The sequence below is a fragment of the Oncorhynchus nerka genome, linkage group LG2 (genome assembly GCF_034236695.1).
Source record: "Oncorhynchus nerka isolate Pitt River linkage group LG2, Oner_Uvic_2.0, whole genome shotgun sequence".
Lineage (NCBI taxonomy): Eukaryota > Metazoa > Chordata > Actinopteri > Salmoniformes > Salmonidae > Oncorhynchus > Oncorhynchus nerka.
The window spans coordinates 40,462,556-40,480,427 of NC_088397.1; the positions used below are offsets into that span (position 1 = coordinate 40,462,556).

At 40.6% G+C, this 17,872-nt stretch overlaps 1 protein-coding gene across 3 annotated transcripts in view; it reads right to left on the bottom strand.

Moving 5' to 3' along the window:
* LOC115135215 (serine/threonine-protein kinase 4) overlaps positions 1-17,872 on the bottom strand; it is a 77,184-nt gene that overhangs the window by 11,926 nt on the left and 47,386 nt on the right. For all 3 annotated transcript variants that reach the window (XM_029669682.2, XM_029669672.2, XM_029669691.2), the window contains exon 10: positions 5,299-5,450. In XM_029669682.2, coding sequence (XP_029525542.1) covers positions 5,299-5,450 — 152 coding nt within the window. The remainder of the gene's footprint in view (positions 1-5,298; positions 5,451-17,872) is intronic.

Genomic DNA, 17,872 nt, shown 5'->3' on the forward strand with positions numbered 1-17,872 from the left:
CTCTCGTTGAATGACAACAAAGACTATTGAAGAATCACTGCTGTTGACCAATCACCGACAAAGGGGCTTAAAGGCTCCGAACGTCAGCTTGCCTCCAGAAGAAATGTGTGGCCGAACAGCTGAAAAAACCCTCACCGAAGTCCAAAACTACACAACATGTCATAATATATGCACAAACTCTACCGAACTGTTTCGGCTGGGAAGCAGGCAAAAACCTTTACACTTGTTTTGTCATGGGATGTTAATGCAATCCTTGGCCTATCCAGATAGATGGTCCATCCAAGATACTTTGGGCAACAAGTTTTGTCATATTGAGATGGTAATGTAATTATTGGCCTGTCCAGACAGATCTATTTGAACAAAAGGACAGGTAGACTAATTTCCCCTCCAGGATAGTTTGGTTGACTTGGGGAAAGTGAGGGGTTTCTTTGGGGGATAGTGCTCCCTTTCATGTGTGCTCAGAGGCACCCTTTTCTAGTGTGGGGCCTGACTATATCCACTAAATCAGGGATGGGCAAAAGTGTGACACCAATCAGGACCCCGAGGACTGCAGTTGCCCATTCCTGCACTACAATAATATTATCAACTGCATCCAACCTAAGTGCAATATAGCATACCAAGAAGTGTCCCATATTACATTTTTATATGCATGTCAACATCCTTTTGCTTTTCTTATTTTTCCTCACAGACACGCCAAGATTAAACATTGTCTACCCAAAACAATCAAAACAGTGGATTGCACAGCCAATATATCAGCCCACCACTGATATAGTGGTTCATTCAGGAATGACCTAATGGAGCACAGACAAACACTGGGAGCCCAAATCCTGTTGAAAAGGCCGTCCCAAAACCCATCAAGGAGGTCATTGTAGGCCATATAAGATTCAAGGACACTTGGGGGCTATTCTGACACCACCAATTCACCCAGTATTCATGGACATGGTCCTCATTGCACGACAACCTAATACAAACACACTAACAATTTGTTAGCCCCTGGTCATTATCACTCTGCATCTTTAGTGTAGAAAAAAAAATCATTCACTGTAGGCTACTACTGTACAGTCGTGGCCAATGACACAATGACACAAATATTAATTTCCACCAAGTTTTCGCTTCAGTGTCTTTAGATATTTTTGTCGGATGTTAGTATACTGAAGTATAATTACAAGCATTTTATAAGTGTCAAAGTCTTTTATTGACAATTACATGAAGTTGATGATGCAAAGAGTCAATATATGCAGTGTTGCCCCTTCTGTTTCAAGACCTCTGCAATCCGCCCTGGCATGCTGTCAATGAACAGAAGTTTACATAAACTCGATTTAATGACTCCAACCTAAGTGTTTCAACCACTCCACACATTTCTTGTTAACAAACTATAGTTTTGGCAAGTCTGATAGGACATCTACGTTGTGCATGACACAAGTCATTTTTCCAACAATTGTTTACAGACTATTTTACTTATAATTCACTGTATCACAATTCCAGTGGGTCAGAAGTTTAAATACACTCAATTGACTGTGCCTTAAACCTGTTGAGTGTAGGGGGCAGTATTTTGATGTTTGGATGAAAAACCGACCCAAATGAAACTGCCTATTTCTTAGGCCCAGAATCTAGAATATGCATATAATTGTCAGATTAGTATAGAAAACACTCCAAAGTTTCCCAAAAATATTGTCTGTGAGTATAACAGAACTGACATTGCAGGCAAAAACCTGAGGAAAATTCACCACGGAAGTGCTTTTTTCCCTGAAAGCTCTCTGTTCCATAGCCTGCCTTCGCTCCATTTAAAGGGATATCAACCAGATTCCTTTCCCAATGGCTTCCACATCGTGTGAACAGTCTTTAGACATAGTTTCAGGCTTTTATTCTGAAAAAATGAGCGAGAACGATCACATCATGTCAGTGGATGGCTGGGTGCCAGCAGAGTTTTGCATGCGCAACAGCTTCGAGCAGACATGTTCTCTCTCTCTCTCCTATTGAAAAAGCTACGGTCCGGTTGAAATATTATCAATTATTTATTGTAAAAACAACCTGAGGATTGATTATAAAAACGTCTGACATGTTTCTACGAACTTTACGGATACTATTTGGAATTTTTGTCTGCCCGTCATGACCTGCACGAGCCTGTGGATTTCTGAACAAAAACACGGCAACCAAATGGAGGTTTTTGAATATAAAAATAATATTTATCGAACAAAAGGAACATTTATTGTGTAACTGGGAGTCTCGTGAGTGCAAACATCCGAAGATCAAAGGTAAGCGATTCATTTCATTGCTTTCCTGACTTTCGTGACCAATCTACTTTGCTGCTAGCAGTTTGTAATGTTTTGTCTGCTGAGAGAGATGTCCTAGCATAAACACTTGGATAGCTTTTGCTGTAAAGCTTTTTTTGAAATTGGCACACCAGGTGGATTAACAACAAGCTAAGCTGTGTTTTGCTATATTGCACTTGTAATTTAATTTGAAATTCAGTGGATGTTGACAAAAATGATCCCGCTTAAGGGATGGGCGCGCCAAGAAATTAAACAGCTTGAAAAATTCCAGAAAATTATGTCATGGCTTTAGAAGCTTCTGAAAGGCTAATTGACATCATTTGAGTTAATTCGAGGTGTACCTGTGGATGCATTTCAAGGCCTACCTTCAAACTCAGTGCCTCTTTACTTGACATGGGAAAAACAAAATAAATCAGCCAAGACCTCAGAAAAATGTCTGGATCAATCCCTGAACAACAGCAAAGGACCTTGTGCAGATGCTGGAGGAAACAGGTACAAAAGTATCTATATCCACAGTAAAACGAGTCCTATATCGACATAACCTGAAAGGCCGCTCAGCAAGGAAGAAGCCACTGCTCCAAAACTGCCATAAAAAAGTCAGACTACGGTTTGCAACTGCACATGAGGATTGTACTTTTTGGAGAAATGTCCTCTGGTCTGATGAAACAAAAATAGAACTGTTGGCCATAATGACCATCGATATGTTTAGAGGGAAAAGGGGGATGCTGGCAAGCCGAAGAACATCATCCCAACCATGAAGCACGGGGGTGGCAGCATCATGTTGTGGAGGTGCTTTGCTGCAGGAGGGACTGGTGCGCTTCACAAAATAGATGGCTCATGAGGAGTAAAATGATGTAGATATATTGAAGCAACATCTCAAGACATCAGTCAGGAAGTTAAAGCTTGGTTGCAAATGGGTCTTCCAAATAGACAATGACCCCAAGCATACTTCCAAAGTTGTGGCAAAATGGCTTAAGGACAGCAAAGTCAAGGTTTTGGAGTCGCCATCACAAAGCCCTAACCTCAATCCTATAGAACATTTGTGGGCAGAACTGAAAAAGCGTGTGCAAGCAAGGAGACCTACAAACCTGACTCAGTTACACCAGCTCTGTCAAGAGGAATGGGCCAGAATTCACCCAATTTATTGTGGGAAGAATGTGGAAGGCTACCCAAAACATTTGACCCAAGTTAAACAATTTAAAGGCAATGCTACCAAATACTAATTGAGTGTATGTAAACTTCTGACCCACTGCGAATGTGAAAGCTGAAATAAATCAATCACTCTCTACCATGATTCTGACATTTCACATTCTTAAAATAAGTGGTGATCCTAACTGACCCAAGACAGGTACTTTTTACTAGGATTAAATATCACACAAGTACCTGTCAAAACCTCCTCATTCTGGGGATTTTCTTTATTTTTACTTTGTAAAATAATAGTGAAGACATCACAACTATGAAATAAAACATTTGGAATCATGCAGTAACCAAAAAAAGTGTTGAACAAATGAAAATATATTTTATATTTGAGATTCTTCAAATAGCCACCCTTTGCCTTGACAGCTTTGCACATTCTTGGCATTCTCTCAACCAGCTTCACCTGGAATGCAGCTAAATGTTATCCCTCAGCTGTTCTAGCACACATTCATCCATTGGTGCAACTTAAGCTAACAGCATGGCCACTCTCTGTACCTGTTCTGCTTCCTAGTGAGTTAACCACCATAATTTCAAAAATCTCCTCGAGGACCACCAGCCGTCAAATATTTGTTGTAGCACAGATCTTCCACATCAAATTCAACTAGTTAATGGCTTGATGTCTTTGGTGGACTAGTTGAATGAAGTATATCAGGGCTGCAACAAACATTTTAAAAGGCCGGTGGTCTTGGAAAAGAAGGTTGATATAGGCCTACACATGTTACCTTGCCTGAATTTTTATTGCAAAAGCCCTCTCTTGAACACATGGTCCCTTAAAAGTAGTCTAGATATTCTGTCTCCCTCATGCAATGTGGAAAACACCAAAGTCCACTGTGACGTCTTAACCGTCAGACATTAACGTATTGAAGCCACACAAACAAAATCAAGGCAATACAGGCAAAAATAGTTTGTATGACAGGTGTATATTCAGATCTAGTGCAAATTAGGCTAGCTTCATCTAGCCTATAGTAAAGACCCCAGTCATCATGACACTTCAAAGAACGACCAAGCTGGACTGATCAAACCAAAATGCTGCATATCGCATCCTCATCTCCAAGTCTAATTTGCAGCTACTGACCCAATTCTGTTGAGTTTTGAAACAAATGTGATGTTTGTATTGTCCAATTGAAGATATTGCCGCTGCTCGTGCTGCCAGTGTAAGTGACTTCTGGAGTCACTAGACAGTTGTCTGTCAGTCTGTTTTAACATAACAAAACGAGAACAAGAAATACGTCTAGCGTGACACGGCAAGAGAGCAAAACTGCTGACTCAAGGCTGCCACAACAGGTCTCATCTTTTCACTGCTGAGATGTTTCATACCCATCATCTGTGTGGCCAGCGCACTTAAACTAAACAGAATGTGTAGGCAAGGGATGGAGTTGTAAAAAATCAGATTTACCCTGCACTACATCCTTGGTGTAGGCTTAATCCAACTGTTGATGCTAAACATTGTACCTTATATTTTTGTTTTAAGTCATGGGATTCAATAAGTGAACTCATTGGGCAGTTTCCCAGAATGATTAAGCCTAGTACTGGAATAAAAAGCATTTAAGGAAATTCTCAGCTGAGCATGTTTTCAGTCCAGGAATAGGCTTAATCTGTGTCTGAAAAACCAGCCAATAGGGTTTATTCTAATTCTAGCTCATCAGGGGATTTAGTTAATTGGAAGAAATGTCAACACTTAGTTGACCGTTAAGCACGCCATGACTTGCATGACTCTATCACGTTGTAGTTAATAGGTACTGAGCCACGTAGGTTAAAACAATGACAGTTCTATAGGAAGTAGAAGAATGGCTTACTAGAGGCATCGGCATCATGTCACTTAACTTACCACCTCTAGGTCCCCCTCCGCAGGCAGTTTGCGGTTATCAGCGTTGTGTCCTGGGTCTTCTCCACTGTCGTCATGACAGTTGGCCTCCTTCTCTTTCTGCTCAAAGTACTCCAGGAAGGACGGCTTGGCGGGCTGCATGGTCTCATCTCTCCCTAGACATGCACCGAAACAATAAGGGCGTTGAAGAAGACCGTTCACGTTCATATTTCATACAGTTTCATAAGGGAGAATTCTATAGATATAAAGGGCTGTTTTCATGCAACCAAACATAATATTTGCATTGAAATGGTTTGAATCCCCATGGACCTGTATTGATGAAAGGGAAGATATTGGTGATCAAAGAGACATTTTGAAGAGAGGAAAGTATTGAGTAAGATGGTGTTACTCACTCCTATAGGAATCATTGTAGTGACCATTAAAACCCCCAGGACTACAATCACACGAACCAGCTTACAGAAGAAAAATACCTTTAACTAAATGCTATGGCTAGTGTTAAGAAATGGTCTTTATCTTTATGGCCATATGATGCCTGTACCCCGCTTCCACTGGCGTATCATTAATTCAGCCATTTCCCTGGTCTCTTACAATAGCAGATTTGGTCCATTTGTACAGGAAGAAGAGACAAGCTCCCCACCGTAGCGAAACATTTTGCAACAAAAAGCTAAAACAAAGCATTTCTTATTGGACAGGTTTAAGCTGGCCAAAACAGGAAGGGACTGTTTTCTTCACGCTGCGTTTTCTGCCTTTTCTTGCCTACTGAACATAACCCAGCACACTACATCCAGTTTGAATAAACTACCATTGGTAGAGTATGGAATATTGTATGACCAAACTGTGTCCCCGTTGTTCGTTTGACAGGGTTGTACTGTATGCTACATTACAATTACATCCACCCCAAAGTCTTTGCTATTACTCTCCATGAAGGATCCCTCTCAAACCTCAGTAAAAGCTTTACGTACTCGTGTTCAGTAGGCACAAAACAGAATAACATTTTGTTAAAAAAAAATGGAGCGGAATTAGGCTACCTGGCCTAGAGCAATAAAAAAAATGCTCATACCCTAATCATGAATTACCACCCTGATGCAGCTTACTCTGGTGCTCCCTTTCCTTACAGTAACATGAAAGATGTGCCTTCCCCAACTGACACTTAAGCACATTTGAACTTTACGGAAATAACATGAAGGACACACCCGACTGTGAACCATTTTAAGACAATATGCATAAATTTGACCCAAAATCAAAGTCAGATGATTCCACAAAGCACTCTAGGCCAACCAAGTTGAGAGACCACCCCAGAATTGACTTAACTCAGAAGTGCTACCGGTTAAAAGTTTTAGAACACCTACTCATTCAAGGGTATTTAAAAAAAAATGTATTACTATTTTCTACATTGTAAAATAATAGTGAAGACATCAAAACTACTACTTATTAAACATTTGGAATCATGCAGTAATCAAAATATATACTTTATATTTGAGATTCTTCAAATAGCCACCCTTTGTCTTGATGACAGCTTTGCACATTCTTGGCATTCTCTCAACCAGCTTCATGAGTTAGTCACCTGGAATGCATTTCAATTAACAGGTGTGCCTTGTTAAAAGTCAATTTGTGGAATCTTTCCTTCTTAATGCATTTGAGCCAATCAGTTGTGTTGTGACAAGGTAGGGGTGGTATACAGAAGTCCTATTTGGTAAAATACCAAGTCCATATTATGGCAAGAACAGCTCAAATAAGCAAAGAGAAATGACAGTCCATCATTACCTGAAGACATAACCAAACGCCCTAACAAAAGAAGCTATTGGACATAAATGTACATAAATGGACATTATCGAACAAAACAAGCATTTATTGTGGAACTGCATTCTGATGAAGATCATCAAAGGGAAGTGAATATTTATAATGCTATTTATGAATAATGTTGACTACCCAACATGGCGGATATGTCTCTGGCTGGTTTGGGCTCTGAGCGCCGTTCTCAGATTCTGTTTTAATTTTTTTATCTGACACAGTGGTTGCATTAAGGAGAAGTATATCTAAATTTCCATGCATAACACTTGAATTTTCATCAACATTTATAATGAGTATTTCTGTGAATTCATGTGGCTCTCTGCAATATCACTGCATGTTTTGGAACTACTGAACGTTACACGCAAATGTAAAATAAGATCTTTGGATATAAATATGAACTTTACCGAACAAAACATACAGGGCTATATGAGTGTCATCTGATGAAGATCATCAAAAGGTTAGTGATTTATTTATTTTATCTCTATTTGTGCTTTTTGTGACTCCTCTCTTTGGCTGGAAAAATGTCTGGGTTTTTCTGTGAGTTGGTGGTGACCTAACAATCGTTTGTGGAGCTTTCGCTGTAAAATATTTTTGAAATCAGACACTGTGGCAGGATTAACGAGAATTTTATCTTTAACCTGTTGAGTGTAGGGGACAGTATTTTGATGTTTGGATGAAAAACGTACCCAAATGACACTGCCCATTTCTCAGGCCCAGAATCTAAAATATGCATTTAATTGTCAGATTAGGATAGAAAACACTCCAAAGTTTCCAAAACTGTCAAAATATTGTCTGAGCATAACAGAACTGATATTGCAGGCGAAAACCTGAGGAAAATCCAACCCGGAAGCACTTTTTTTCCTGAAAGCTCTCTGTTCCATAGCCTGCCTTCGCTCCATTTAAAGAGGTATCAACAAGATTCATATGGCTTCCACATGGTGTGAACATTCTTTAGACATAGTTTCAGGCTTTTATTTTGAAAAATGAGCGAGAAAGATCATATCGCGTCATTGGATGGCTGGGTGCCAGCAGAGTGTGCAACAGCTTGGAGCAGACATTTTCTCTCTCTCTCTCCTATTGAAGAAGCTACAGTCCCAGTTGAAATATTATCGATTATATATTGTAAAAACAACCTGAGGATTGATTATAAAAAACATTTGACATGTTTCTACTAACTTTACGGATACTATTTGGAATTTTCGTCTGCCCAGTCTTGACCGCTCGAGCCTGTGGATTTCTGAACATAACGCGCCAACCAAATGGAGGTATTTTGGATAAAAAAATAATCTTTATGGAACAACAGGAACATTTATTGTGTAACTGGGAGTCTCGTGAGTGTAAACATCCTAAGATAAGCAATAAACTGAATCGCTCACCTTTAATTTTCTGACTTTCGTGACCAATCTACTTGGCTGCTAGCTGTTTGTAATATTTTGTCTACTGAGAGAGATGTCCTTATGCTTTCGCCGAAAATCTTTTTTGAAATCTGACATGCCAGGTGGATTAACAACAAGCTAAGCTGTTTTGCTATATTGCACTTGTAATTTCATGAACATTTTATATTTTTAGTAATTTAATTTGAATTTGGCATGTTGACGAAAATGATTCCGGTAACGGGATGGGTGCATCAAAAAGTTAAAATGGTGCCTAAATACTTGTATGTTTGAGAAATTTGATATATGAGATTTCTGTTGATTTGTATTTGGCGCCCTGCAATTTCATTGGCTGTTGGTGAGGGGTTCCACCAGTCCTAGACAGGTTAAAGTTACTAGTCTCAGAAATTGCAGCCCAAATAAATGCTTCAGAGTTTAAGTAAGAGACACATCTCAACATCAACTGTTCAGAGGAGACTGTGAAATCAGGTCTTCATGGTCAAATTGCAGGAAAGAAACCACTACTAAAAGGTCACCAATAAGAAGAGACCTGTTTGGGCCAAGAAACATGAGCAATGGACATTAGACCAGTGGAAATGTGTCCTTTGCTCTGGAGTCCAAATTGAAGATTTTTGGTTTTAACTGGCATGTCTTTGTGAGACGCGGTGTGGGTGAACGGATGTTCTCTGCATGTGTATTTCCCACTGTAAATCATGGAAGAGGTGGTGTTATGGCGTGGGAGTGCTTTGCTGGTGACACTGTCAGTGATTTATTTAGAATTCAAGGCACACTTAACCAGCCTGGCTACCACAGCATTCTGCAGCGACACGCCATAACATCTGACTTGGGCTTATTGGGACTATCATTTGTTTTTCAACAGGACAATGACCCAACACACCTCCAGGCTGTGTAAGGGCTATTTTTACCAAGAAGGAGAATGATGGAGTGTTGCATCAGATGACCTGGCCTCCACAATCTCCCATCCTCAACCAAATTGAGATGGCTTGCAATGAGTTGGACTGCAGAGTGAAAGAAAAGCAGCCAACAAGTGATCAGAATGTGTGGGAACTCCTTCAAGACTGTTGGAAAAGCATTACAGGTGAAGCTGGTTGAGAGAATGCCAAGAGTGTGCAAAGCTGTCATCAAGGCAGCAGGTAGGCTAGTGGTTAGAGCATTGGACTAGTAAATCGAAAGGTTGCAAGATCGAATTTCCAAGCTGACAAGGTAAAAATCTGACGTTCTGCCCCTGAACAAGGCAGTTAACCCATTATTCCTAGGCAGTCATTGAAAATAAGAATTTGTTCTTAACTGACTTGCCTAGTTAAATAAAGGTAAAATACATAAATAAATAAAGGCAAAGGGTGGCTAATTGAAGAATCTCAAATAAACAAATAACAATATATTTTATAACACTTTTCTGGTTACTACAAATTCCATATGTGTTATTTCATAGTTTGATGTCTTCACTATTAATTCAACAATGTTGAAGACTGTTCAGATTCCAGCATCTAAGCCAACATTGCTTATTGTTCGCCATTGATTTAACTCACCAAAATGTTTAAATGTAATTAATGAGTGGGAGAAAGTAAGTTACTCAAACAATTACTCATATTTGACGAGTGATTTTGAATTTTGTAGCTTGCGAGTCCATCGCAGGACCATGACGGTGTAAAAGGAATAGCCTTCTCATTCCTACAGCCCCATTACGGAAAATCAATAGTCCTAACTTATTCTGGGCAGCTGACTCCAAGACCAAAGACTTACATGGGGTAAGAGATCCGGATTGGAGAGGGACTTCCATTTTGGTGGATAAAGGTCATTCTTACACGTTAATTTGTTAATGTCGCTTTAACAGCTCTGAGGAGAAATCTATACAAACTGGATTCTTTTCCATTAGGGAAGAGAAGGAGAATGTGAGCAGGCCCAGGATTAGTGGATTGATCGCTTAGCTGAAACCAGAGATACCAGGCTGGTACTCTAAAGGCCATCTGCACAGGGCATTAGGTCCTGATCTGTTTTTTGGGGTACGTTACAGATTCTTTTTTTGGGGGGGGGGGGCAAAACTTATCGACATTCAGTACCAGTCCAAATTTTGAGGACCACCAGCAGTCAGATATTTGTTGTAGCCCTGATCTTCCACATTAGATTCAACTAGTTAATGGCTTGATTTCTTTGGTGGACTAGATGAATGAAGTATATCAGGGCTAGAGGTCGCCCGATTATGATTTTTCAAAGCCGATACGATTATTGGAGGACCAAAACAGCCGATACCGATTAATCGGCCGATTAAATTTTTTTATTTTTTTTATTTGTAATAATGGCAATTACAATACTGAATGAACACTTATTTTAACTTAATATAATAAATCAATAAAATCAATTTAGCCTCAAGTAAATAATGAAACATGTTTAAATAATGCAAAAACAAAGTGTTGGAGAAGAAAGTAAAACTGCAATATGTGCTATGTAAGAAAGCTAACGTTTTCAGTTCCTTGCTCAGAACATGAGAACATATGAAAGCTGGTGGTTCCTTTTAACATGAGTCTTCAATATTCCCAGGTAAGAGGTTTTAGGTTGTAGTTATTATAGGAATTATAGGACTATTTCCCTCTATACCATTTGTATTTCATTAACCTTCGACTATTAGGTGTTCTTATAGGCACTTTAGTATTGCCAGTGTAACAGTATAGCTTCCGTCCCTCTCCTCGCTCCTCCCTGGGCTCGAACCAGCAACACAACGACAACAGCCACCATCGAAGCAGCGTTACCCATGCAGAGCAAGGGGAACAACTACTAGGAGGCTCAGAGCGAGTAACGTTTGAAACGCTATTAGCACGCGCTAACTAGCTAGCCATTTCACTTCGGTTGCACTAGCCTCATCTCGGGAGTTGATAGGCTTGAAGTCAAACAGCTCCATGCTTGACGCACAACGAAGAGCTGCTGGCAAAACGCACGAAAGTGCTGTGAATGAATGTTTACGCGCCTGCTTCTGCCTACCACCACTCAGTCAGATACTTGTATGCTCAGTCAGATTATATGCAACACAGGACACGCTAGATAATATCTAGTAATATCATCAACCATGTGTAGTTAACTAGTGATTATGATTGATTCTTTTTTATAAGATAAGTTTAATGCCAGCTAGCAACTTACCTTGGCTTACTGCATTCGCCTAACAGGCAGTCTCCTTGTGGAGTGCAACGAGAGAGGGGCAGGTCGGTATTGCGTTGGACTAGTTAACTGTAAGGTTGCAAGATTGGATCCCCCGAGCTGACAAGGTGAAAATCTGTCGTTCTGCCCCTGAACGAGGCAGTTAACCCACCGTTCTTAGGCAGTCTTTGAAAATAAGAATGTGTTAACTGACTTGCCTTGTTAAATAAAATAATATATATATATATTATTTTTTTTAATCGGCGCCCAAAAATACAGATTTCCGATTGTTATGAAAACTTAAATCGGGCCCAATTAAATCGGCCATTGCCATTAATCGGTCGACCTCTAATCTGGGCTGCAACAAACATTTTAAAAGGCCGGTGGTCTTGGAAGAGAAGGTTGATATAGGCCTACCCATGTTACCTTGCCTGAATTTTTATTGCAAAAGCCCTCTCTTGAACCACATGGTCCCTTAAAAGTAGTCTAGATATTCTGTCTCCCTCATGCAATGTGGAAAAACACCAAAGTCCACTGTGACGTCTTAACCGTCAGACATTAACGTATTGAGGCCACGCAAACAAAATCAAGGCAATACAGGCAAAAATAGTTTGTGTGACAGGTCTATATTTAGATCCAGTGCAAATTAGGCTAGCTTCATCTAGCCTATAGTAAAGACCCCAGTCATCATGACACTTCAAAGAACGACCAAGCTGGACTGATCAAACCAAAATGCTGCATATCGCATCCTCATCTCCAAGTCTAATTTGCAGCTACTGACCCAATTCTGTTGGGTTTTGAAACAAATGTGATGTTTGTATTGTCCAATTGAAGATATTGCCGCTGCTCGTGCTGTTGGACTAGTTAACTGTAAGGTTGTAAGATTGGATCCGCCGAACTGACAAGGTGAAAATCTGTCGTAAGTGACTTCTGGAGTCACTAGACGGTCGTCTGTCAGTCTGTTTTAACATAACAAAACGAGAACAAAAAAATATGTCTAGCGTGACACGGCAAGAGAGCAAAACTACTGACTCAAGGATGCCACAACAGGTCTCATCTTTTCACTGCTGAGATGTTCCATACCCCTCATCTGTGTGGCCAGAGCACTTAAACTAAACTAAACAGAATATGTAGGCAAGGTATGGAGTTGTAAAAAATAAGAAAAGCAGCCAACAAGTGGTCAGCATATGTGGGAACTCCTTCAAGACTGTTGGAAAAGCATTCCAGGTGAAGATGGTTGAGAGAATGCCAAGAGTCTGCAAAGCTGTCATCAAGGCGGCAGGTAGGCTAGTGGTTAGAGCGTTAGACTAGTAAATCGAAAGGTTGCAAGATCGAATTTCCAAGCGGACAAGGTAAAAATCTGACGTTATGCCCCTGAACAAGGCAAGGCAGTTAACCCATTGTTCCTAGGCCATCATTGAAAATAAGAATTTGTTTTTAACTGATTTGCCTAGTTAAATAAAAGGTAAAATAGAGAACAGAGATCTTCTGTTGAATCTGACAATTAATCTTAATGGTTGTACAGTCGTCTCAAATAAAACTGTGAAGGACCTCGGCGTTACTCTGGACCCTGATCTCTCTTTTGAAGAACATATCAAGACCATTTCGAGGACAGCTTTTTTCCATCTTCGTAACATTGCAAAAATCAGAAACTTTCTGTCCAAAAATGATGCAGAAAAATTAATCCATGCTTTTGTCACTTCTAGGTTAGACTACTGCAATGCTCTATTTTCCGGCTACCCGGATAAAGCACTAAATAAACTTCAGTTAGTGCTGAATACGGCTGCTAGAATCCTGACTAGAACCAAAAAATTTGATCATATTACTCCAGTGCTAGCCTCTCTACACTGGCTTCCTGTCAAAGCAAGGGCTGATTTCAAGGTTTTACTGCTAACCTACAAAGCATTACATGGGCTTGCTCCTACCTATCTCTCTGATTTGGTCCTGCCGTACATACCTACACGTATGCTACGGTCACAAGACGAGCCTCCTAATTGTCCCTAGAATTTCTAAGCAAACAGCTGGAGGCAGGGCTTTCTCCTATAGAGCTCCATTTTTATGGAACGGTCTGCCTACCCATGTCAGAGACGCAAACTCGGTCTCAACCTTTAAGTCTTTACTGAAGACTCATCTCTTCAGTGGGTCATATGATTGAGTGTAGTCTGGCCCAGGAGTGGGAAGGTGAACGGAAAGGCTCTGGAGCAACGAACTTGCTGTCTCTGCCTGGCCGATTCCCCTCTTTCCACTGGGATTCTCTGCCTCTACCCTGTTACGGGGCTGAGTCACTGGCTTACTGGGGCTCTCTCATGCCGTCCCTGGGGGGTGCGTCACCTGGGTGGGTTGATTCACTGTTGTGGTCGGCCTGTCTGGGTTGGCGCCCCCCTTGGGTTGTGCCGTGGCGGAGATCTTTGTGGGCTATACTCGGCCTTGTCTCAGGATGGTAAGTTGGTGGTTGAAGATATCCCTCTAGTGGTGTGGGGGCTGTGCTTTGGCAAAGTGGGTGGGGTTATATCCTTCCTGTTTGGCCCTGTCCGGGGTTTCCTCGGATGGGGCCAAGTGTCTCCTGACCCCTCCTGTCTCAGCCTCCAGTATTTATGCTGCATTAGTTTATGTGTCGGGGCTAGGGTCAGTTTGTTATATCTGGAGTACTTCTCCTGTCCTATTCGGTGTCCTGTGTGAATCTAAGTGTGCGTTCTCTAATTCTCTCCTTCTCTCTTTCTTTCTCTCTCGGAGGACCTGAGCCCTAGGACCATGTCCCAGGACTACCTGACATGATGACTCCTTGCTGTCCCCAGTCCACCTGGCCATGCTGCTGCTCCAGTTTCAACTGTTCTGCCTTACTATTATTCAACCATGCTGGTCATTTATGAACATTTGAACATCTTGGCCACGTTCTGTTATAATCTCCACCCGGCACAGCCAGAAGAGGACTGGCCACCCCACATATGCTCTCTCTAATTCTCTCTTTCTTTCTCTCTCTCTCGGAGGACCTGAGCCCTAGGACCGTGCCCCAGGACTACCTGACATGATGACTCCTTGCTGTCCCCAGTCCACCTGACTGTGCTGCTGCTCCAGTTTCAACTGTTCTGCCTTATTATTATTCGACCATGCTGGTCATTTATGAACATTTGAACATCTTGGTCATGTTCTGTTATAATCTCTACCCGGCACAGCCAGAAGGGGACTGGCCACCCCACATAGCCTGGTTCCTCTCTAGGTTTCTTCCTAGGTTTTGGCCTTTCTAGGGAGTTTTTCCTAGCCACCGTGCTTTTACACCTGCATTGTTTGCTGTTTGGGGTTTTAGGCTGGGTTTCTGTACAGCACTTTGAGATATCAGCTGATGTACGAAGGGCTATATAAATAAATTTGATTTGATTTGATTTGATTTGAAATACATAAGGGTGGCTATTTGAAGAATCTCAAATATAAAATATATTGTTATTTGTTAAACACTTTTTTGGTAACTACAAATTCCATATGTGTTATTTCATAATTTTGAAGTCTTCACTATTAATTCAACAATGTAGAAAATAGTAAAAACAAACAAAAAAACACTGTTTTCTAAAACTTTTGACCGGTAGTGTTGATACCAGGCACCACTAAAGTCCAGCAGTGGGACATCTTCACTGGGGATAATATAAATTATTTAACCCATCTTAAGATAAAACAGGGAGATGTCAGTTTATTTATTATATATCTTTTTTTTCTCACCATTATTTAACCAGGTAGGCTAGTTAAAGAATAAGTCCTCATTTGCAACTGCGACCTGTCCAAAATAAAGCAAAGCAGTTCGACACACACAACACAGAGTTACACATGGAATAAACAAACATACAATCAATAATACAGTAGAAAAATCTATAAACAGCATGCACAAATGAGGTAGGATAAGAGCGGTAAGGCAATAAATAGGCCATGGTGGCAAAGTAATTACAATATAGCAATTAAACACTGGAATGGTAGTGTGTGCAGAAGATGAATGTGAAAGTCGAGATGCTGGGGTGCAAAGGAGCAAGATAAATAAATAAATGCAGTATGGTGATGACGTAGATTGGGTGGGCTATTTACAGATGAGCTATGTACAGGTGCAGTGATCTGTGAGCTGCTCTGACAGCTAGTGAGGGAGGTAAGAGTCTCCAGCTTCAGAGATTTTTGCAGTTCGTTCCAGTCATTGGCAGCAGAGAATTGGAAGGAGAGGCGGCCAAAGGAAGAATTTGCTTTGGGGGTGACCAGTGAGATATCCCTGCTGGAGCGCGTGCTATGGGTGGGTGCTGCTATGGTGACCAGTGAGCTGAGATAAGGCGGGGCTTTACCTAGCAGGGACTTGTAGATGACCTGTAGCCAGTGGGTTTGGCGACGAGTATGAAGCGAGGGCCAGCCAACGAGATCATACAGGTCGCAGTTACTTGAACTCTGTGAAGCATTTATTTGAGTTGCAATCTAAGGTGCAGTCTAATTAAATAATCCTCTGCAGCAGAGGTAACTGGGTCTTCCTTCCCTGTGGTGGTCCTCATGAGAGCCAGTTTCATCATAGCGCTTGATGGTTTTTGAGACTGCACTTGAAGAAACTTCCAAAGGTTTTGAAATTTTCCAGATTGACTGACATTCATGTGTTAAAGTAATTATGGACTGTCGTTTGTCTTTGATAATTTGAGCTGTTCTTGCCATAATATGGACTTGGTCTTTTACCAAATAGGGCCATCTTCTGTATACCACCCCTACCTTGTCACAACACAACTGATTGGCTCAAATGCATTAAGAAGGAAATAAATTAGACAAGTTAACTTTTTACAAGGCACACCTGTTAACTGAAATGCATTCCAGGTGACAACCTCATGAAGCTAGTTGAGAGAATGCCAAGACTATGCAAAGCTGTCATCAAAGCAAAGGGTGGCTACTTTGAAGTATCTCAAATATAAAATATATTTATTTATTTATTTAACACTTTTTTGGTTACTACATGATTCCATATGTATTATTTCATAGTGTTGATGTCTTCACTATTATTATACTCTGTAGAAAATAGTAAAAATAAAGAAAAACCCTTAAATTAGTAGGTGTGTCCAAACTTTTGGCTGGTACTGCATCTGCCAATATACAGTTTTACAGCAGGGACAAAGTGTAATTTTTCCACACTGAAATCTCTTGCCATCCAAAACAGTAATTGTCCAATAACTTTGCTTCAAATGTTGATTTCATATACTTTGCCATCAGAAATTTTTACAAATTAATAAAAATACAAAGCTGCAATGTCTTCAGTCAATAAGTATTCAACCCCTTTGTTATGGCATGGCTAAATAAATTAAGGAGTAAGCATTTGCTTAACAAGTCACATAATAAGTTGCATGGACTCACTGTGTGCAATAATTGTGTTGAACATGAATGACTACCTCATCTCTGTACCCCACGCATACAATTATTGGTATGGTCCCTCAGTCAAGCAGCGAATTTCAAACACAGATACAACCATAAAGACCAGGGAGGTTTTCCAATGCCTCACAAAGAGCACCGATTGGTAGGTGAAAATAAATAAATAAGTGGATGGAGAGGAAGGAAACATTTAACATTTAAGTCATTTAGCAGACGCTCTTATCCAGAGCGACTTACAAATTGGAAACAGTTCGTGGATTTCAACATGAGGCAAATGGTGACATTAAAACTCCTACAGAGTTGAATGACTGTGATAGGAGAAAACGGAGGACGGATAAACAACATAAATGACAGAGTGAAAAGAATGAAGCCTGTATAGAAAATAAATATTCCAAAACATGCATCCTGTTTGCAATAAGGTACTAAAGCAAAAAATGTGGCTTTAAAAACAAAAACTTTACGTCCTGAATACAACGCGATACGTTTAGGGCAAATCCAACTCTTCAAAATGTCAAGCATGGTGGTGGCTGCATCATGGTGTGTTTTGTAGGATAAAAAGGCCAAATATACAATGGGGTTTCTTACCAAGACGGCTTTGAATGTTCTTGAGTGGTCTAGTTACTGTTCTGACTTAAAATCGGCATGAAAATCTTGAAATATGCCCGCCACATGTGGCAGGGGCTACAGTACATTACGGATTACAAAGAAAGACCCAACCGTGATCTGCCCAACGATGACACTACCAGACGAACTCAATCCATTTTATGCACACTTTGAGAACATTGTGACGGGTGTGAGGACCGTCACCGACCCAGAGGATTGGGTGATCTCGCTCTCAGAATGGTAATTTGCAACGTCTCATTGTCCCAATCTGTAATCCCCACATGTTTTAA